Source organism: Beta vulgaris, chromosome 7 (genome assembly GCF_026745355.1).
Source record: "Beta vulgaris subsp. vulgaris cultivar EL10 chromosome 7, EL10.2, whole genome shotgun sequence".
In the NCBI taxonomy this organism is placed as follows: Eukaryota; Viridiplantae; Streptophyta; class Magnoliopsida; order Caryophyllales; family Amaranthaceae; genus Beta; species Beta vulgaris.
The window spans coordinates 39,257,254-39,280,137 of NC_079208.1; the positions used below are offsets into that span (position 1 = coordinate 39,257,254).

Genomic DNA, 22,884 nt, shown 5'->3' on the forward strand with positions numbered 1-22,884 from the left:
CTCGTGNACCCCATATGCATAAGGGATGAGCTATTGTACATCTTCTTCTGAGAAGAATGGAATTTTGAATTTACGTGAGATGATGAAGATGAATAGTGCGCGTTTTGCTTAACAGGAGATGGTAGCAGGGGAGAGGCAGAGTAGGGGATGTAAGGGAAGGGTGGGCAGAGGGGTGGCAAAGGAGGGAGGAGAGAGAGAAAAGGATGAATAAGGAAAATCAATCAAATAAATTTAACATATTGAATAGGTAAGAAGTCAACTGGGACCGTTTTTATAAAACATACCCCAAAGTTGGATCTACTGAAAAATAATCTTTAGTTGGGACTGAAAATGGCAGAACATTGATAGTTGAGACTGTTCCTGTCAATTTTTCCTAAAAAGTAAAGACTTAAAGAATACAAATGTAATTTCATGTGAACTTTATCTGTATTTTTCATCATCTTCTTGGATTATATGATTTTGGGATATTCGAGTATTAAAATTTTAGTTACTCCATGTTATATATTCTTTGTGTTGAAGTAAATTTTTTCAAAGTTTCAATCAAATGTAATATCTGTCCCCCAAATTGAAAATCCTGACTTCACAACTGCTGTGTGTTAGAATGAGCTGCAACAACTAGTAAAAACAAAAATCACAATTTAATATTTAACCCCTACAATTTAATATGAGTAATATTTCAAAAATTACAACTTAATATTTGACCTTATGGGACTCTATTACTTAATATTAGTACTCCCTCCGTCTTTTTTTATTTGCTACAAGCACTTTTTCACAAAGACCAAGGAGGGAGTGGGGACCATTGACATAAATGGAATTAACAAAAAAGCAAATAGGTAAATTGTGGGACTTATGTATTATATATGGAAACATTTACAAAATCAAGAAGGGAGTGATGGCAAATTTGTAAATAAAGTGTGGGACCTATGTACTATATATGAAAATATTTGCAAATGTAGCAAATAAATTGAAACACCCCTAAATGGCAAAATGTAGCAAATAAAAAAAGACGGAGGGAGTAATATTTATTTTACGAACATGCAACATAATGTGCAAACTACTAAAAATAATTTCCGATTATTTCAGTGTTGTAACTTGTCAGAACATCTACAATCTTGGTTTTCGGTTCCCTTGAACAAAATCATCTCCACCACCACCAAGTTGAAACAATCGCATAACAATGGCAGGAACCAATCACATACCAAAGGGAGTAATCTCTCTTCCATTCTCTTCACCTCGCACATCACTTCTCTTCAATTCACCCGTCTTTTTCTTGAATTTCTTAACTTGTACTCCTCGATTCACCACAAAAAACCTTAATCTCAAATTCAATTACACCACCAATTCCAACTTCAATGTCGATTTCAGAGAGAAAACCACATTAGTTAGAGCCATGTCATCATCTTCATCTTCATCTTCTTCTTCTTCTTCTTCTTCTTCTTCATTTGGGTCTCGGCTAGAAGACTCCATAAAGAAGACAATTACTGACAACCCAGTTGTTGTTTACTCTAAAACTTGGTGTTCGTAAGTTTCTTAACAGCTAATTTAATTAATTAGAGCCATGTCATCATCTTCATCTTCTTCTTCTTCATTTGTGATTTGGTTTTTCTGGGATTTTCAATATTTTATTTCCCCTGGTTTATTTTCTGTGAATTGGGGTTGTTTTTAAATTACTGCCTTTTTGAGGAATTGTATTAGCTTTCTGGTTTAATAATGTATAATTATGCTTACTTTGTTTTCTTTTGGGAGCAAGGTATTCGTCTGAGGTGAAATCACTGTTCAAAAAACTTGGAGTGAAGCCGTTTGTTATAGAATTGGATGAATTGGGTATGTTTAATATTTCTACAGAATTTTTTTCTATTAGAATTTAGAGCTATATGCTCATTGCCTAATTGTTTCAATGGTGGTTCATAAGGGGGTAATTCTGCTTCAGAAGGTGCTGTGTAGTTTGTCTTTCTTTCGTGCTGTGTGTTGCTTGTGAATTAAAACAGCTTTGAGTGTGGCTGGACTTGCAGTTTATAATATTATTTTGGACTAGTGCTCCAATTTTAGAAGATTAATGAACTATGAACAATTCTGTGAATATAATTCTAGAGCTTCCTTATTGACGTTCTACTAATTACTTCACTATAGTCAGGCTGTACTGCACAGCACAGAAAGATGTTTTATCTGGTCAATTGTATGCAGAAGCAATATCACATAGTGAGTTAGTGGCGCTTCGTTTTTGAAGCTGTCGAGACCTTAGATAGAAGAGATTAAGAGTTGAAATGGGACAGATCATATGTTCTCTAGGATGATAGAGGCGTAGGCCGTAGAGCATCTTTTATGGTGCGAGGAAAACATTGACTCGACTTTTACGTGACTTTCTGCTTGTATATTTTGTCAAATCGATTGAAAAATTATCCGTGGATGCAACAGCTACAAGTACGCCAACCCTGGCATGTAATGTTACAAACTTCAATACAGAGTAAGGCATAAATCTCATCAAGGTGCCTCTTTTTAAACATAGACTAAGTATATGACATTTTTCCAATTTGAATTTATGAGAGAAGTGCAAAAGTGGAGCAAGAAACGGTTTATCAGTCAAGTAGCTGATAGGTGAGATGAGATGAGGGAAGGAAGGAAGCTCTCTTGTAGCTAAGTGTTTCATGGTTGAGTATTGCCCGCAAAATGAGCAAGCTGTCATGGAGAGATAGGAGGCGGATGGGTTGTAAATTGAACGGTAGAATGGAGGTGATCCTGGAGTGAAATGATTGTAATGTTTGGTGGTAAGGTTTTAGTTGGGCAATTGTAAATTGGGTTTAGCTGATAGGGGTGCGGGCTCAAAAATTTAGGTTTTAAAGAAGGTGGGTTCATTAGTGGGGGGTTAAATGACGGGATTTATCCGATTGGGTGGGGAAAATGGGCTTAGGTGGGCTGACACTTGTTCCTTTGATCTGATTTGGAATAGAAGAAGGGATAGGCTTCAAAAGTGGGGTAGAGGAGGTGGGCTTTAAAAATTGGATTATGGAGGTGGGTCTGCTTGCACTGAACCCAAATAAAGGTCTTACCTCTTCTGAAAAATAACAGCGACTCATTAGGGTTTAGGGAGTGGAATTTTAGTTTTTTGATCCTTTCATCTGCTTCCAAGACACGTACATTTGCTGTGTCATTCTTTTGTTTAATTACTAAACTGCCCTTACTATAATTTGCCATCTTGAGCTTCTTCCTCAAGCCAAGTCCAAGCTCAGACCATCTTCTCCCATGCTCTTTTCTTATTTCTGAAGAGTTCTTCAGATACCTTACTCCACCAGAATTTGCTCCGGCGACAAGGCCTGCATAAACGCTGGGTTCCTCACCGGAAATTTTACCGGGTCCACCACCCGACCCACTCGCTGCCGAACCCCCTTTCACAAATACTCCTCTGTTCAGGTTACCATAAATGGTGGTTCGTACTTCATACTTCCAATTTCCGACAAAAAAGCTTGGACCACCACCAGATCCACAACCTTCAGCACCGCCTCTCTTGAATACACCACGTGATAAACCACCTAGGTCACTACCAAGCTCGTTACCCGATCTACTGCCCATAAAATTGTCGACAACACCACCCACCGGACCACCAGCTTCACCAACGTCACCGGTGTAAGCATCAGCAAGAGAACCTAAATTGCCTCGTGTTGCTATTGTCTTCAACACTCCTCTTTCTCTCATCTGAGTTCTCAAAACACCCGCGCAACCCTGTGTTCCACCCCTAGGTCTGCCTCACCATATGTGTCTTAGCCACCTCTTCTTCTCTCTCTGGTGCTGTAGGAAGTACGCATTGGGGAGTTCTATTTTCAACTCCCAGAACACCAAAGTTACTGCAATAGGCACCCAAACCAGAATTTGACCCCTTAAATGTTTTGGACCCTTGATCGTCGTTCACCTCCAACTGGATAGGTGCTTCTGACCGGAAATGTCGTACAATCTGCTCATTCAGTTCTTGCCAGTCACGAAATGACAGTCGCCGGTTTTCCCATTCAAACCACCGCTGCGCGTCTCCCTCAAGAGTGATGATGGCAGCCTTTAACTTCGCCGACTCATCCAAGTGGAAAAAATGGAAGGTGTCTTCCAATTCCAGAATCCAACCTTCAGGATTCCTTCCATTAAACTCTGGAAGTTGAAGCTCTCTTCGGATCCTCCTCTCTTCTTCGAGATTTGAAAGTTCTCGATCTCTCTTGTTTGTTGATGTATGCGAACTCCGCATTGATCCACATTTGCATCTGTTTTGCTGCAGTCCTTCCGACGAAGTCCATTGCAGAATTTTTTTTTTTAGGTGTTAAACTGAAAAATCAGCAACTTAACTTCCCTGAATCGAACTCCTCTGATACCATTGTTATAAAACAATAGGAATGCACTTCCCAAAAGTTAGCTCAATAGAAGGAGAGCCCATTGTCCTATAAATCACACACCAACCTCCCTTACGGTCGATGTGTGATCCTTTCCCTGGGAGCAGTCCATAACATTCGTCCCCCCATAAGGACCAACATCCTCGCCTCGTTGGTCACGATTGGCTGGTTCCAGGCCACCACTCCGAGGTTTGGCTCTGATACCATTTGTAATGAACTGATAATTTGAGCAGAAATATTAAGGAAGAAGATGATGATTTTCGATTGATAACAATGGAAAATAACAGAATTTAAAGATAGTTTATCAAGTTTCGAAGTGACTTGGCACACTCCCAAAGCTAACCACTAAAATGAACCTAAATATTTTCTTCATATCCTCTTTTCCCCCCATCTCCTATATTTATAGTCTACTTGCCTTATTTTCTAAGCTAACATATTAACTAGAGTATATTACTAAAATACCATTGCCCTCTTAGGCTAGTCTATTACAAAAGGTTAATCTCGTGGTTAATGGAGCTTGGATGATATAATGGAGTTAAAAATGTATTAAAACTTGATCAGATGGTTTCCCCTTCGTTCCATTGCTAATAGGTGCTGTTGATGTCAGCAAATAATTATAGTTGCTTGTAGAAAAACCAAACTTGGTTTGAGAATTAGTTTGAGTTGGTAAGTCAAACGGGTCTTGTTCTGCAGGCAGGGAAAAAATCTGTTAAATCAGCTGAACTTTCACTATAATGCTTGAAAGAATGACAGGACAGATCCAAGAAAGAACAGATGGAAGTTTAGCTGTAAAAGAAATGTAGAGAATCAAATCGGAGTGGAAGATGCACAGGTCCGGCAGTGGAAGAATTTCAATGCCCAGACTCTTTTCTTTCAGAATTTACTAGTAGAAGTGTTTTGGGATCTAGGTATTGGCTTAAGACTGTAGTTGATCATTGCCCTTTTGAAATTTAATCCATATAGTTAGAGCCTTTTATCTATTAGGATTAAAAATATGCAGATTTTATAGCCTGATTATTGAATTGAACTTGAGATTGAAGGATAGAGATAATTAGATTCATGACAAAGGTTAAGTCTGTAAAGCAGAAGATGGTTTGGAGTGTGGCATTGTTTAGTGATGTTCAGATGAAAAAGCAAGAGACCTTAAAGGTAATTAGTCAGGTGTATAAACTGGAATCAGATGCTTGAAAGAAAGACTGGGCTTTTCTGAAAAACGATTTCAAGGATTCGATCTGAAGAAAAGAAATGAAATAGAGGATGAGAAATCCTGAGAACTTCTGTGAATTGGAGAGAAGGGGGTGATCTTCAGAAAGGACTAAACAAATTTTGATTTAAGGCTCTTTAATCTGGTGGCCTTTGTAATGATATTTTGTCCTGTGGCTGTATATTGTTGTCCATTATCTCAATATATGTAAATGAGAAATTTGATTTGAAGGACAGGATGGATTAGGGAAGGAGATCAAGGATAATATGTATGACTTTATGAATTGAGGTGGTTTATGGTAGATGAGGAGAAGCTATGTTGGAAACTGCCACATAATTGATTTCTCGATCCAAGTCAAAAGGTCACCTGAAATGGTATGACCTGATTTTGACCCGAATTGTAATCGACCCAAACCAAAATTTAATCATGATAAACTAATTACCTATAAATCTGTATCTGACGCAACTCAACTCGAAAGTAAAACGGGATGGCTGATTACATTAATATGGCTCAAATTGAATTGACCCGAATGCTGTTTGCTACTGTTGGAATAAAAGATTCGCAAAGGCAGAAATAGATAACTTTCAAGGCTGTGCCGTGATAGGAGATCACTGACTTGAAAGCAATTACGGCCCGACAATGGTGGTTATCGATCTTGGCCGGAATGCTCCCCAAGGTTCACAGCAGCTAAGAATGCCACCACTAGCAAACTGAGCTTTAGAGAATAGCACGAAAACCCAGGAAGAGAGAAGAGAAGAGAAGAGAGAAGAGTGTTTGTTTTTGTGTGTTCTTGACTGAACAGAAGGCACTGATTTTATAGGGAAAAATCAAGCCAAAAAGAGGCAACAATCAAGACAGAATAATGGGCGGATAATTAGGGATTGCCATGAATAATGTAACGGTAAAACGTTACAGAATTCCAACAGCCACACACGCGTAGCTCCCGGGTCCAAAACTTTAGTTAAGTTAGTTTATTCCCCAAAGCCCAAAGCCCAAGGCCCTGGCCCAGTCCGGGCGGCGCGCGCGCGCGCGTGTGTGATAGCAAGCCCAAACCAAACATATCATCCAACCACAAAAGCATCTCTATACAACTCAATAGATGGAAGGAGGGAGGAAGTATAAACATGAAGAAATTCCCTCCCACAAGCAATGTGGGACAAACAAGAAAATGAGCCAAGGCTTTTCCAAGCCTTAACTCCAACAATCCCCCACAAAGGCTCAGAAAAGCAAAAGAAATTCCTGGGTAAGGAAAGTACTTAAGCACCAATATCTTTCGATTTGAATTGATGCATAGTGAAATGAGGCAACAACTTACTATCTAGTGAGTGAATTACTCTTGAACTCACCAGAGTTCCGTTGAGACCCCCACAACACATACCTACCTTAAGATCGTGCAATCTCCGCGATACATCACAAGCGCTTTATAGCCATGCGCATTCCTTGGGTCTAATAAGTGCTCTAGAAAGACAGCCCAGTCTTTCATAGAAGGCGGCTTAACCTCCACACTTACGTAGGTAGTCCATCAAGTGTTTCTCAATAACACCACCCCGAGGGATATGGAACTATTAAGAGCAAAATGCTCAACCTCTCAATGTATATCCATCAAGTGCGTCTCAGAAGCACCACCAATAGGCTATGGATAAAAGCACTACCATGTGTCATAGGGATGGGAAATGTAGTGCAAGTTAAGATTTATGGCTTCGTTTGACCTCAAACGGGTATCTACCTAATCTCAACTAATGGGCTTTAGCCCCATCCCCCTCGACGACTCTAGGACAACTCTCCTAGATAACCCCTTAGTAAAGGGGTCTGCAAGATTTCTTTCGGACCTCACATAGTCCAAAGAAATCACCCCATTTTTCAGGAGTTGTTTGACGACTCCATGTCTGATCCGTATGTGTCTCTTCTTACCATTGTAGACACTGTTCTTAGCAACACCAATGGCTGCTTGAGAATCACATGAAGAGAGACAGGTGCACCCTGTCCTCCCCCTAAAGGAACATCAGACAACAAGTTTCTCAACCATTCAGCTTCTTGCCCTGCCAACTCGAGGGCAATGAACTCAGACTCCATGGTGGAACGTGCTATACAAGTCTGTTTCGAAGACTTCCACGATATAGCACCACCACCAAGGGTAAACACATAGCCACTAGTTGAACTAATCTCATCATTACCAGATACCCAGTTTGCATCACAAAATCCTTCAAGAACAGCAGGAAATTTAGAATAGTGCAAACAAAAATCAACAGTTCCTTTTAGGTATCTGAGAAGACGATGAAGAGCACTCCAGTGTTCATTACTAGGGTTATGTGTATATCTACTAAGTCTACTCACTGCATAAGCTATGTCAGGTCGAGTACAGTTCATGAGGTACATCAAACTACCTATGATTTTCGCATATTCACTTTGAGAGACACTTTCACCTAAGTTCTTGGTCAAATGAATACTAGAATCATAGGGAGAACTCACTGGAACAACATCAAAGGAATTAAACTTTTTAAGCACCTTTTCCACATAATGAGACTGGCTAAGGGAAATGCGACCGGAGACTCTCTTAAGTCTGACTCCTAAAATCACATCAGCTTCCCCCAAATCTTTCATCTCAAATTTTGAAGACAGGAAAAGTTTAGTATCATTAACCACCTTTAAGTTGTTACCAAAAATCAGCATGTCATCCACATAAAGACATATAATCACACAATCTGATCCTATCAATTTTGAATAAACACAAGAATCAGATTGTTTACAATGAAACCATTTGACACAACAGTACTATCAAATTTTTCATACCATTGTTTTGGTGCTTGTTTGAGACCATATAAGGACTTCCTCAACTTGCACACTTTATCTTCTTGACCTAGCACCACGAAACCCTCAGGTTGAGACATGTAAATCTCCTCCTCTAAGTCACCATTCAGGAAAGCAGTCTTAACATCCATCTGATGTATAACCAAGTCATGAATAGCAGCAAGAGCAAGCAGGGTCCTAATAGTGGCTATCTTAGTCACAGGAGAATAAGTGTCAAAGTAATCTAGTCCTTTCCTCTGAGTAAAGCCCCTGATGACAAGCCTAGCTTTAAACCTCTCAATAGTTCCATCAGGTCTCAACTTCTTTTTAAAGATCCATTTACTATCTATGGTCTTCGATCCCTTAGGTAAGTCAGTCAACTCCCAAGTAGAGTTAGACACTATGGAATCTAACTCGCTCTTAATGGCCTCTTTCCAAAAACTGGCATCCACAGATCTCATTGCCTCATCAAAGGTCTTTGGGTCCTCTTCTATCATGAAAGCATAAACTAGTTCATCACTCAACAAGTCAACACAAGAACTTTCAGATAGAAAAGCAGTAACAAAATCGAATCGAAGTCTTTTGCTACTCTAGGTCTCTTACTTCTCCTAGGCTCATCTACGACAGAGAACTACTAGCATGCATGTCAACTGAACTACTACTCAAAGTCAAATACAGGAATATCACTAGTAGGTAGAACAATCATGCGTAGAACAAGTAGATAAATCAACAGCAGGAGAAGAACAAGAAGGCACAGATGCAACATCACCTTTTTTCAAAGGAAAAACATGTTAAAAAACTCAGCATCTCTGTACTCACAGATAGACCTATCACTCAAAGACATGAATCTATATGCAGCATGAGCATAACCAATGAATACAGCATCAAAAGTCTTAGGTCCTATGTTTGATTTTTATAGTCAGGAAGCCCAACTTTGGCTAGACAGCCCCACACTCTTAGGAAACTCAAGTTTGGAGGATAACCCTTCCATAGCTCATAAGGGGTCTTATCTAACTTTTTGTGAGGAACTCGGTTAAGAACATGACAAGCTGAAAGAACAGCTTCCCCCCACATTTCATCAGGCAACCCAGAACTTACAAGCATAGCATTCATCATATTTTTCAAGGACCTATTTTTCCTTTCAGCTATACCATTTTGTTGGGGTACATAAGGAGCACTAAGTTCATGAATGATTCCCAATTTCTCACAATGGTCATTCCAAGAGAAGTTCTCATATTCTCTACCCCTATCAGACCTAACCCTCTTGATTTTCCTATCAAGTTGGTTTTCTACCTCGGCCTTATACTTCAAAAAAGCTTCCCCTGCCTCACTTTTGGTCTTAAGAAGGTATAACTTAGTGAACCTCGAGTAATCATCAACAAAGGAAATATACCAGAATTTTCCTCCTCTACTTCTAGTGTTCTGAAAGTCAGCTAAGTCTGTATGAACCAATTCTAGAAGTTGGGTGGTCCTTTGAGTCACGTTTTGCAAGGTTTCTTGGTAAATTTTGCTTCAACACAAACAGGACACTTAGAAAACTCGGTTGAGGACAGATTAGGAATCAATTCTAAGGTCCTTAGTCTCTTAATAGAAGCAACATTCACATGTCCTAATCTACCATGCCATAAATTTAAAGACTCAGCAATATAAGCAGAACCACAAACATTTATATTAATAGCAGATACAGAAGAAGCAACATTTAAAATAAACAAACCCCCACTCAGATACCCTTTCCCCACAAATTCCCCACCACGAGTCATTACAACCTTGTCAGCCTCAAAAACAATTTTCAAACCAGCTTTGTTTAACAAGGCACCAGACACTAGGTTACGACGCATAGTAGGAACATACAAGACATTTGAAAGGGAGAGGGTTTTTCCAGAGGTAAGTTTTAGAGTGACCTTTCCATGTCCAAGCACTCCAGCAGTGCATTCCCCATGTAGACGCACTCACCTTCTGTTGCATCCTGGAAGTCATGGAGCAGCTCCTTGTTCGAACAGAAATGCCTTGAAGCCCCGGTGTCCAGAATCCAGTCAGAACGATTTTCGACCAGATTTGCTTCAACAACCACAGCAGCAATAACATCATCCGAAACAGCAAGGTTAGCTTGAGGAGTTTCTTTTTGGACAGAACCTTGGCGTTGAGGACATTGGTAAGCCTTATGATCAGGCTTTCCACACACATAGCACACAAAGGTCCTCTTTTGAATCTTACCACTTGGTTTGTTCACTTTTCCTTGCTTCTTACCCTTGTTGAATACCTTCTTGCCCTTACCCTTGAACTTATCAGAACTTGGCGCAGCAACAGATTCCACCAGATTAGCTTTGGAAACATTGACAAGAGCCGAGTCCTGATTATCTTTGACGGTTGGCCTCTTCAATCCTCATATGGCTGATCAGTTCCTGAAGAGACAGGAACTCTTTCCTATGCTTCAGATTGTTACGGAACTCCCTCCAGGAAGGAGGAAATTTTCCAGCAGAACATTAGCCTGTAAAACCTCACAGATTTTCATGTCCTCATTTAGAACATCAGCACATAAATTCTCGTAGACATGAACTTGGCTGTCATCAACCATTTGGAAAGACAGCCACTTTCCTACAACATATTTCTGTTTCCCAGCATCATCAGCCCCATATTTTTTCTCAAGGGCCTCCCAAATCAGTTTAGATGACTTATGAACCATAAACAAATCAAACAAATTATTAGTCATCAGATTAAGGAGATGGAAACGAACTGTTTTATTATTTTTTCATATTTCAGAATTTTATCCTCATTCTGCTTAATGACAGCAGCAGAAGGAGAAGAATGAATCAGCAGAAGCCGTAATGGCAGTGGGACAGTCATTGAACAGGACATAGTCAATATCCATTGCTCGAAAAACATAAGAAGTTTCTGAGCCCAGCGTTTGTAGTTATTTCCATCAAGGGACTCAAGTTTGGACAGATGAGCCATTGATTTGGTTGAACTTTCTGCCATTGCAAATATGTAATTGCTTTCAAATTGTTGGAATAAAAGATTCGCAAAGACAGAAATAGATAACTTTCAAGGCTGTGCCGTGATAGGAGATCACTGACTTGAAAGCAATTACGGCCCGACAATGGTGGTTATCGATCTTGGCCGGAATGCTCCCCAAGGTTTACACAGAGCTAAGAATGCCACCACTAGCAAACTAGCTTTAGAGAATAGCACGAAAACCCAGGAAGAGAGAAGAGAAGAGAAGAGAGAAGAGTGTTTGTTTTTGTGTTCTGACTGAACAGAATGGCACTGATTTTATAGGGAAAATCAAGCCAAAAACGGCAACAATCAAGACAGAATAATGGGCGGATAATTAGGGATTGCCATGAATACTGTAACGGTAAAACGTTACAGAATTCCAACAGCCACACACGCATAGCTCCCGGGTCCAAAACTTTAGTTAAGTTAAGTTTATTCCCCAAAGCCCAAAGCCCAAGGCCCTGGCCAGTCCGAGCGGGCGGCGCGCGCGCGTGTGTGATAGCAAGCCCAAACCAAACATATCATCCAACCACAAAAGCATCTCTAGAACCAACTCAATAGATGGAAGGAGGGAGGAAGTATATAAACATGAAGAAATTCCCTTCCACAAGCAATGTGGGACAAACAAGAAAATGAGCCAAGGCTTTTCCAAGCCTTAACTCCAACAGCTACCTCTAGGTTTGACAGTGTGGCATCTCAATACACTCTGTACGGAAATAGGAATGGCCTTCATAGGATGAACTAGGATGCTTTGGCATTGATAAGGGCCATCTACAAGAGCCCTTGATATTTGCATCCCTGATCTCACGTAGCTTTCAATTGGTCAGATATGAGTGCGTGATGGCGGAAATATCATTTCTTGGGAAATCTGTGTAATGGAAGAACTGGTTTGAAAAATGTATGCGTCTTTGTCTCTTTGTTGCCTTTGTACCCTTCATAATCTCCTTATTAGATAGTTAATGGTTAGAAACACTTCGGCTATCTCCAGGCATTTTGTTTTCAGAAGAATAGCCTTAGATTAGCAAATGGGATTTCTTGGAGGTTTGGAGCTGTGTTTCTTCACTCGTCAATCCAATTGGTGGATTTGAATGGTTGAGCTTTCACTGCTTTCTCCTACTCTTTTGAGAACCCAGATCCCAAATCAGTCCTTTCTTACCACAAATTTCATCAACATTTCCAATTTTCTGTGATCCTGATGCAGGTAGATCGTGTTTACACTCTGGTTTTTTGTTAAACTTGATAGTAATGACAATGTCACCAAATAGAGCACCTGTTGTGTATGAAATGTACTACATTAGTAATTTATTGCGGCTTGCGACTGCTATATGCGTTTGTCATCTTATTTTGGAATGGGAGAATTACCTCGAACTCTATTAGCATGAACTTGAGAAAGAATATCTCTTAGGAGGGGTTTGAGCAGAAGATACTTCGGGTGTGCTTGTTTTTTTTTCTTTCTCTCTCGCCCCCACACACAGTGAATTTGTTAGTGTGTGTGTGTGTGGATGGGTGGGTGTGGGTGACTGGGTGCTAACTGCTACTGGAGTTTTCACTTACATAAAAGAATTAATGACCTTTATATATATTCCAGGCCTTGAAGATTTCTGTTAGTTTATGTTAAATGCTGACTTTTTATATTGTTTTTCCAGGTGCTCAGGGGCCTCAAGTGCAGAAGGTTCTGGAGAGGCTTACTGGTCAACACACTGTTCCAAATGTCTTCATTGGTGAGTGGTCTTGAGAGAAGTTCTTTGTATCTGTTTTGTGGATCACAACATGGCCAATTGTTTAGGTACAAGATGAGAGATCTGTTTTCTTGATTTACCAATATCTTACATTGGTGTCGGAAGAAATATTTGTACTTTTTCCATTTTTCAATTTAAGATGGAGCAAGATCAACCAAAATTAAGCAAAATGCATTGTAGTATGCTTTCTTGTCTTCTGACTTGATAAGATCAGATCTCTAGAAGTGCAAGATTCAACAACTTAGTGCAAGAAATTTTCTACTTTGTTCTACTCTGGGGCTTTGCAAACCGTTTGAAGCAAATTAACTAGCTAACTGGTACTTAAAGTTTATGAGGGCTGCGTTTAAGAATATGCCTCAATATCTACATATATTGCCTTCTATGCCTCCTCGATTTTAATTAATTTGCAAATTAAATCTTTCTACGACTTGCTTTTAAACAGGTCTGTTTGTTCTTATACTTCTATCATCTTCTAATTTATGTTGTCTTGTGTGCTCTCAACAGGGGCCAAGCACATTGGTGGTTGTTCAGGTAATTATTAACTTTCTTTTTTCTCAATTGCAACACTAAATTTGGCTCCATTTTGTAGCTTTGTCATAAATCATTGAACATCGTCGTCTACTTCTCTATTTTAAATTACTAGGTGCTGACTGATTAGAAAAAAATGGCGTTGATCTGTGATAAATAAATGTACTTGTAAATGCAATCTGTATGACTTTATTGTTAAACTATTAACTGCGATGAGGGTGTTTATATTTTAATTTTTGCTCAATGGTTTGATGCAGAAACTGTGAAGCTGCACCACAAAGGAGAACTTGAACCATTACTTTCTGAAGCAAATGGCAAAAATTTGTAGAGCTATCAACTCTATATTGATGCAAGATATGCCATCTTGCCTTCTGAATACTACAATTTGTTTTGTTGATTCTTTTGCTGAAATATAGGTACTGGAACCATAGACTATAACTAGACTTGTCAAACACAATGCACAATACCATATCAATGAAGTACTTTAATGAAGTAAAATCAGCTTTCATAGCAAATTTTATTCATATGTTTCAGATAAATGGCAAAAATAAATTTTAAATATTTGAGTTGAAAAATATTGAAGAAGCTGATGTTTAGGCTTTCTTCTGTAGTCCTTTCTGTCTCTCATTTTCTCTTGCTTACCTAGTTGCCATTTGCTTATGCACTGAGATGGTAGTTTTCTGTCTCTTGCTATCTTTTCACATACAGGATTCATCTCTTCGGCAATGGACCTTATTATTATGAAAAAATCGCCTTAATTATGGTGCTGGAGCTGTGGTGAATTTTTGTCTTAGTCCTCTGAAGTAGATCAACATCTTATCCTTATCTTGTAGGTTCTCTTTGATCTCTGGTACCTCCTTAAATCTCTTGCTCCAAGACTGTAATCGGGGGAGGCTATCAGATTCTAGTAGTTTGATTCCTGCTGCTTCTTGCATTAGTTCAAGCCAGCAAGCAATCCATCCCAAGCATATATCTGTGAGCCCAATTTGATTCCCGCCAAAAAACTTCTTCTCCCCTAATCCTTTCTCTTCTATTATCTGCAGTAGTTCTTTAGCTTCTTTTGCTAGTTTCTCTTGCTCTTCTCCGACAGCTCGGAAGTAAGAATAAAATGTTGGGCTCTGCATTATTTGTCAATCTATTTAGCCAAAGAAAAATAATTATATGTGTTTAACGAGAAATATATATTACATTCGGTTTTACAAGTTGGATATACATATAATATGGGGGGGGGGGGGGGGGGAGGAAAAACTAGAGTCTTAGAAATCTGAAAATTACCTTATCTTCTAGAAATTTAGCCCAAAATCGTGCCATGGCCTTCTTATAAGGATCAGCAGGAAGCAAGGGCTTCTGAGGCCACACCTCATTGATATACTCAAGAATAAAAATCGATTCTGCCATAGGCTTTCCATTATGAACGAAGACAGGTATTCTCTGATAGACCGGATTATATCGTATAAGATCATTGCTCTTGTTCTCTAAATCCTCTTCCGTGTATTCGTAGCTGACACCTTTGAGTTTCAGAGCCCAGATGATTCTGTGGCAGTAAACACTAGACCATACTCCCAATAGTCTCACCTCCTCCCCCATATATGTTCTCTGGGTGAAACAAAATACTGTTGTTTTGATGAAATTATGGTTCTAGACTAAATGTAGAATTTTATTTATAAAGAAACTTATGAGCTTAAATTACTAGAAGCAGTGCAATCTTTTCTCTCTTTGTTGACTGTCATGCTCTTGGGGATAAGAAGCTGAAAGTTAAGATAAAATTGAATAAAGTTAAGGTTAGTTGATTGTTTGCATGTGATATAATTTCCTGGACCACTTATTTTAGTTATTTATGTCGTATAATGATGTGACAAATCAAGCTTCAAGCATTTTATAAAGCATCGAGTCATTGATAGTAATTGCTGAAGTAATAGAGTTGATTGTTATCTTCTATTATTAAGAACTATGTGCAGAATAATATTTTATGAAATATTTTTTTTATTATCTTGCTCATACCATTTGCTTGGACATTGAGATGGTATTCTTCTATCTCTAGTTTCCTTTTGAATGACCTGGTCATTGATATGTAACCGAATGATAAAGTACTTGAACTCTCATTGCTGATGATTTGATAAGAATTTTGATTCCTCTAGATTACTCCTAATCTAAGTAATCAAGCAATAGTTTCAAGGATTTTTTAACTACAATAATACAAATTTTTGCCCGTTCTCTCGTAATAATACAAACTTTTGATTATTTTTTAATAATACAAATTTTACATCAAAATTTCTCTAGTAGGTCAAGTTGACTTGTAATCGGTAAAACAGTTTTTAAAAAATTACAAAATGATATTTCTTCTTTCTCCCTCCTCCCCCAACCCCCTCCCCCCCCCCCCCCCCAAAAAAAAAAAATCTACCTGAACCACCTTAGCTTGTTTCTCCTACAAGAAATTAACAATCGGTATTGTCCTACTGGAGGAATTTTGATCAAAAGTTTGTATTATTAAAAAATAATTAAGAGTTTGTATTATTGTGAGAGAACGGGCAAAAGTTTGTATTATTCTTATAAAAAAAATCCTAATTTCAATTCACTCCTTAATGAACATTAAGCACTATAATCAGCATGAGTTGGGTCTCCTAAGTAGATCCCAACTATACAAGAATTAGGAAATTGCATGAATTAGGACTGTTTCCTCTTACTTGCAGCCCCACCCTAACTAGGCTTAGCAAACAAATAAAGCTCCTAACTAGCTTGCGGTCCAAGTAAGAGGCTTAAATAAAACTGTAACACATGCCCCTAGTGGTTTAAAGACTTTTGGATCATGTAAAACTCCCAACTTTTAACAGTTAGGCAAAAACCATGAGCTTATTCACTAAAAAAGCTATAAAAGATAGTATACTAAGCAAGACTAACTAGACTATTACACTTCAGCCAAGTAATACAAGTGAGAAACTCTTTCTTAGCAGCAAACAAATTGAATCTCATCACATCCAAGACCAAGGTGATCAGACCCTTTCATAGCTATTGCCTTGGTGTCCTCATCAATTCTCTCTTCTGCAATTGACATTATTATTACGAAAAAATCGCCTTAATTATGGTGCTTTAGCTGCAGTAAATTTCTCCCTTAGCCCTCTGAAGTAGAGCAACATCTTATCCTTATCTGCTATGTTCTCTTTGATCTCTGGGACCTCCTTAAATCTCTTGCTCCAAGCTTGTATTTTGGGTAGGCTATCAGATTCAAATACTTTGATTCCTGCTGCTTCTTGCATTAGTTCAATCCAGCAAGCAATCCATCCCAAGCATATATCTGTGAGCCCAATTTGATCCCCGCCGAAAAACTCTTTCTCCCCTAATCCTTTCTCTTCTAATATTTGAAGTAGTTCTTTAGCTTCTTTTGCTAGTTTCACTTGCTCTTCTCCAACAGCTCGGAAGTAAGAATAAAATGTTGGGCTCTGCATTATTTGTATGATCTAGTCAGCCATAGAAATAATATTATACGAGTTCAATGAGAAAATATTATTTTCCATTTTACAATCTTTGAAATTTGAAGTTACCTTATCTTCTATAAACTTAGCCCAAAATCGTGCCATGGCCTTCTCATAAGGATCAGCAGGAAGCAGGGGGTTATGAGGCCACACCTCATTGATATACTCAAGAATAAAAATTGATTCTGCCATAGGCTTTCCATTATGAACGAGGATCGGAACCCTCCTATAGACTGGATTATATCGTATAAGATCATTGCTCTTGTTTGCTAAATCCTCTTTCGTGTAATCGTAGCTAACACCCTTGAGTTTCAGAGCCCAGATGACTCTGTGGCAGTAAATACTAGACCACTCTCCCAGTAGTCTCACCTCCTCCTCCATATATGCTCTCTGGGTGAAACAATATACGGTTGTTTTTGATGAAATTATGGTTTTAGACTAAATGCAGAATTTTTTGGTAAACTTTTGACCTTAAATTGCTGGTAAGGAGTGCATTCTTTTTTATTTATTTTTGACTTTCATGCTCTTGGGGTAAGAACTTGACATTTAAGAAGATAAATTTAAATAAAGTTACTCATTTGCTAAATCACGCCCTAAAATTTCCTTATAACGCCCTGTATTTGTATAAAATACCGTATTTTTGTATTTTTCATTTTCTCCTCACTTCTCCTTCCACACCACCATCATCTTCATGCCCCCTCCACCACCACCAACACTACCACCTTTTATAATGTTTTTTTTTAAAAAAAAAAATCAAACAAGTTGACAAAGCTCACACCGCTGCCGCACCTGCACCGCCGCACCACCGACGCCGCACCTCCGCCGCCACACCACTGCACCACCACCGACACAGCACCACCGCCGTAGCCCCACCCCCTCTTCTCCTCTGTTTTACTTTTCTGAATTTTTTTAAAAAAAATAGGTAGGCGTCCACCATGGACGCTCCACCACCGGTGGAGGCGTCCATGGCAGGCGCTCCACCACATGGTGAGGCGCCTGCCATGGACGCCTCCACCGGTGGTGGAGCGTCCGTGGTGGACGCCTATCTATTTTTTTAAAAAAAAAATTCAGAAAAAAGTGGGGCGCCCACCAAAGACGCCCCACCACCGGTGGAGGCGTCCTTGGCAGGCGCTCCACCACATGGTGGAGCGCCTGCCAAGGACGCCTCCACCGGTGGTGGGGCGTCCTTGGTGGGCGCCTCATTTTTTTAAAAAAAAAAATTAAAATGAAGTACAGTTTCATCTGCCATGGTGGGAGGGTGTAGCACGCCTTCTTCTTTCCAACTATATTGAGTTCGAAGAACAAACTTTTATTGCTATGATGATTGAAGGCTGGAGCTAAAGAGGCAAGTTCGCATTTTCCAAATTATGAACCCAGGTGTACAGTACACCAAAGTTATTTTTTTCTTTTTCTCATTGCTGTTTGAAAGTCTATAAATTAGCTATAGCAAAGAAATAACTTCGGTGTATGCTACATGCTCGCATATGATATAAATTGGACAATTTTTTTCTTCCCAGATTCTACTCTGTTTTCTAGGACAATTTTTGACTCGCATATGATATAAATTGGGTATGTATATGTTCGCATATGATATCTGTATAAAGTGGTGGTGGTGGTGTGTCGGGACACGGTGGCGGTTGTGGTGGTGGGTGTGGTGGGGTTGGGGAAGTGAGTCAAAGGGGAGGAGAGAGAAAATAATGTAAGGGTATAAATACGGTATAAAAATACCGTATTTAGGGCGTTAGTAGGAAATTTTAGGGCGTTGTTTAGCAAAGCCCTAAAGTTAAGGTTAATTGATTGTCTGCATGCGATCTAAATATAATTTCCTAGACCAATTATTTTAGCTGTTTATGTCCTATTATGATATGATGTGACAAATCAAGTTTCAAGCATTTTATAGAGCATTGAGTCATTGCTGAAGTAATAGAGTTGATTGTTATTTTCTCTTTAGAATTATGTGCAGACTGCAGAATAATATTTTATCAAATGATTTTTCTATTTGGTGGATCCATTTTATAAAGCATTGAGTCATTGACAGTATTTGCTGAAGTAATAGATTTGATTGTTATTATCTCTTAAGAATTATGTGCAGAATAATATTGTCAAATGATATTTAGGAAAAATTGTCAGAAAAAAAACCTTTTAAAAGTTCATTTTTGCAAAAAAAAAAACTTTTTAACTCATTATGTGAAAAAAAAACCCACAAACTTAATTTTTCTTGGAAGATGAAACCTATTTTCATTTTCCGGTGTGGTTTTTCTAAATTTCAGCGTTGATCCTTCTATCTTTATTTAACTCCTTATTTCCATTAACTGTAGCACTATCCCTATGCATCTCAAAAAACACACCGAAAAATGGGAACAAGTTTCACCTTACAGGAAAATATATATTTGTGGTTTATTTTGCACTTCGCAATATTGAACTTTTAAATGATGTTTTTGACAAATTTTTCTGATTCGTATTATTTGCTTGAACCATATTGCTAGCTTATCAGAACCAGCAATTGGAGTAGGTAAGCTTTACTTAGCGTAAGACTTCAGACTTCTTTGGGTTGATTTTCACTTTTTCAGCATTTTTTTGTTTTTCAGCATTGTTGATCTGCAGTTTTTCAAAAGTGGTCACTTTCATTATCATTTTTGGACCTCAACCATTTGCTAAGCTGCATGTACATTTTTTTTTTGGCTCTAAAATTTTTACATGTTCACCCTAGGAGGGAGGGGAGGACGGGAGGTAAGGAGAAAGAGCACCATTCCCTCCTGAAGTCCTTCGTTTGCACATTCAAATGGAAAAAGTTGTCTATCAAGCAAGTAATATACCCACTAGAAATAAAAGTAATATTTCCGCACTAACAACTTATTTTATTCTTGACGGAATTTTCAGTTTTAATTTTTTTTTGACGGAATTTTCAGTTTTAATTTCATACCAAATGAAAGGTACAGATAATACAAAAATTCCAGTCATTACTCCCATTTTTTTTTTTTTTTTTTTGACAAATGCTAATAAAGAGGACTAGGCTATTCTTTCCCGGCTTTAGAGGCTAGGAAGTTGGTAGGCGTGTCGCGCACCTAACAAAAATAAATAACCTAACTAATCCTCCTAACTATGTAGTAGGACAAGTCAGAGTCGATCCCACAGAGAGAAAGTTGTTCTATGATTAGTCCTTAAATAATGGTAAGACTAAACGAGAATAATATCAATAATGGTCGAAGTAACTATACTAATCAATATATAAATAAAAGACTCTACAGTTAAGTATCCTCACTAGCACGAAATAATACAAAATAATTTCTACCCCAAATTAATAAATTAAATGTTCACAAGGAAAAGTACACCCTATAAAGTACCATAGACCTCTCCCGAGTATCTATGGTTTCTCTAATATGCATTCAAGCCTACTCCCGTGGAATCATGCAAATTAAAGACATTAAACACGACACTTTAACTTCCTAACAATCCATTCTACCTACTCCCGTGGAGAACTTCATGTCCTTAATTGAAATATTCAAATCCGTCAAAATCCAACTCCCGTTGTGATCAAGACAATGGAATCATAACAATACTAGTTATCCCTAATCTAATATTGGAATATGCACAATCAATTAAGCAAGAACAATTAACAATTAATATGAGAATTTAAAGAAACAATCATGAATTAAATCATACTAGGGTTTTTAACTTAACCATAAATAAAAGAAAATACTCTATCATGAAATAATAATGAAATCTAAATCTACAAAGAAAAACATAATCAAAGAAATCAAAGAAAGAAACTAATAGAATTCATGAAATTATTGAAAAAGAATAAAAACTAGGGTTTACACTAAAAACTAGAGAGAAAGAGAGGAGAGAAAACTAAAACTAAACCTAAAAAGAAAATAACGTGAGAGGGAGGTGAGGAGAGAGAAAGAATGAAAACCTATCTAAATAAATATTCAATAACCTAATATGACTTGGAAAGTAATTTACAAGATAAGAAAAGTCTTAAATAAATCATTAATAGGCGGATTAGTGATCCGCGCGTACACGTGGCAGATTCCAGCAGAAACAGTGCAATCTTCCGAAAGGCATAACTCCTTGACTAGAAGTCTCCTCGGGGTGTGCCACCTATCATTGGAAAGATATTCAAGTCTAGTTTCCAAATCTGGTGGAATTACTCAATTCTAATAAGCACATCAGAAGTTAGGATCAGAAGAGTAGACGTGACTCTTTTTCACATTTCTTCTAATGATTTTCCGCTTCGTTTTTGCTCAAACTCGTACTATGACATATCCATACGATCCTTATACATTGTAGCTTCTTTCCAAGTGCTCCTAATCTGTAAGCTTAGCTAATCATACTCCAAATAAGTCTTCAATGCCTGAAATTCATCAAAAACAAGAAAACATACCAAATAGGAATACAAAAGCATAACTTAAGAATATAATGCAACAATGAACCTAAATATGAAACTAAATGCTCTAAAATGCAACCTAAATGCACCTAAAAACTATATATAAAAATGACTTATCAAACTCCCCCAAGCTAAACCATTGCTTGTCCTCAAGCAATAAGACATAGACACGGAAAAGTTATTCAACCTACAATATGGGATTACAACAGGGCTAAGCACTCAATTGAAAACACAAGAGATATAATCACTACATAAGCCAAGTATCGAAACACTCTCAAACAAAGCCGCATAGCATATCATGTATCGCAATCGACTTTCCAATCATACCACAAACCATCTCTCCCAAACTGGATTTAACCAAACATGACAGACCTCACTATAGTTATGTGCACTCAAATCTCTCATGTGTTTAAGGGATGAATAATGACTCTCAACCTAAATCAGTCGACTCAGATGAAACAAATATTCTTTAATTTTGACTTTTTGACTCACTTAATACTCAACAATATAATACATAATGATCAAGAGGACTTTTAAGGGTTGTAATGGGGCTGAGGTTAAGGATATGGAAAATAATTTGGGAATCGTGGTGGAAAAACCGAGAAGGGGGAGCATCATATAACAGAAAATATGACCAAGATATATCACAACTCCATGCAACAACCAACAATCTCCAAATATAATCAACAACATTTTTCACTCAATAAATTCAATCATAACCCTTTTTATTTCACTTTCAAAATTTGATAGGCGTGTCGCGCACCTAACAAAAATAAATAACCTAACTAATCCTCCTAACTATGTAGTAGGGCAAGTCAGAGTCGATCCCATAGAGAGAAAGTTGTTCTATGATTAGTCCTTAAATAATGGTAAGACTAAACGAGAATAATATCAATAATGGTCGAAGTAACTATACTAATCAATATATAAATAAAAGACTCTACAGTTAAGTATCCCCACTAGCACGAAATAATACAAAATAATTTCTACCCCAAACTAATAAATTAAATGTTCACAAGGAAAAGTACACCCTATAAAGTACTATAGACCTATCCCGAGTATCTATGGCTTCTCTAATATGCATTCAAGCCTACTCCCGTGGAATCATGCAAATTAAAGACATTAAACACGACACTTTAACTTCCTAACAATCCATTCTACATACTCCCGTGGAGAATTCATGTCCTTAATTGAAATACTCAAATCCGTCAAAATCCAACTCCCGTTGTGATCAAGACAATGGAATCATAACAATACTAGTTATCCCTAATCTAGTATTGGAATATGCACAATCAATTAAGCAAGAACAATTAACAATTAATATGAGAATTTAAAGAAACAATCATGAATTAAATCATACTAGGGTTTAACTTAACCATAAACTACTCTATCATGAAATAATAAT

The 22,884-nt window shown here is 38.0% G+C and overlaps 3 protein-coding genes across 3 annotated transcripts; 1 reads left to right on the top strand and 2 right to left on the bottom strand.

The window, feature by feature from the left end:
• Window positions 1–1,066: 1,066 nt before the first annotated feature.
• Window positions 1,067–14,178, top strand: LOC104899341 (glutaredoxin-C5, chloroplastic). The gene is made up of 5 exons (XM_010686513.4): window positions 1,067–1,521; window positions 1,751–1,824; window positions 12,999–13,073; window positions 13,596–13,622; window positions 13,877–14,178. The coding sequence occupies exons 1-5, from the start codon at window positions 1,178–1,180 to the stop codon at window positions 13,945–13,947; spliced, it is 591 nt and encodes a 196-aa protein (XP_010684815.2). The 5' UTR covers window positions 1,067–1,177; the 3' UTR covers window positions 13,948–14,178.
• LOC104899340 (glutathione transferase GST 23) lies at window positions 14,103–15,359 on the bottom strand. The gene is made up of 2 exons (XM_010686511.4): window positions 14,895–15,359; window positions 14,103–14,737 (listed from the first exon to the last, which is right to left on the bottom strand). Exons 1-2 carry the CDS (start codon window positions 15,204–15,206, stop codon window positions 14,378–14,380), a joined length of 672 nt encoding a protein of 223 aa, XP_010684813.1. The 5' UTR covers window positions 15,207–15,359; the 3' UTR covers window positions 14,103–14,377.
• Window positions 15,360–16,146: 787 nt separating this feature from the next.
• Window positions 16,147–17,871, bottom strand: LOC104899342 (glutathione transferase GST 23). The gene is made up of 2 exons (XM_010686514.4): window positions 17,159–17,871; window positions 16,147–17,056 (listed from the first exon to the last, which is right to left on the bottom strand). The coding sequence occupies exons 1-2, from the start codon at window positions 17,468–17,470 to the stop codon at window positions 16,697–16,699; spliced, it is 672 nt and encodes a 223-aa protein (XP_010684816.2). The 5' UTR covers window positions 17,471–17,871; the 3' UTR covers window positions 16,147–16,696.
• Between the last annotated feature and the right edge of the window lie 5,013 nt (window positions 17,872–22,884).

Bases quoted from the DNA above. Each gene is read 5' to 3' on its own strand.
- LOC104899341 (XM_010686513.4), top strand. From the start codon at position 1,178: ATGGCAGGAACCAATCACATACCAAAGGGAGTAATCTCTCTTCCATTC. The intron at 1,522-1,750 runs GTAAGTTTCTTA...TTTGGGAGCAAG, and splicing joins TACTCTAAAACTTGGTGTTC to GTATTCGTCTGAGGTGAAAT. The intron at 13,074-13,595 runs GTGAGTGGTCTT...TGCTCTCAACAG, and splicing joins TGTTCCAAATGTCTTCATTG to GGGCCAAGCACATTGGTGGT.
- LOC104899340 (XM_010686511.4), bottom strand. From the start codon at position 15,206: ATGGGGGAGGAGGTGAGACTATTGGGAGTATGGTCTAGTGTTTACTGC. The intron at 14,738-14,894 runs GTAATTTTCAGA...CAAATAATGCAG, and splicing joins CTAAATTTCTAGAAGATAAG to AGCCCAACATTTTATTCTTA.
- LOC104899342 (XM_010686514.4), bottom strand. From the start codon at position 17,470: ATGGAGGAGGAGGTGAGACTACTGGGAGAGTGGTCTAGTATTTACTGC. The intron at 17,057-17,158 runs GTAACTTCAAAT...CAAATAATGCAG, and splicing joins CTAAGTTTATAGAAGATAAG to AGCCCAACATTTTATTCTTA.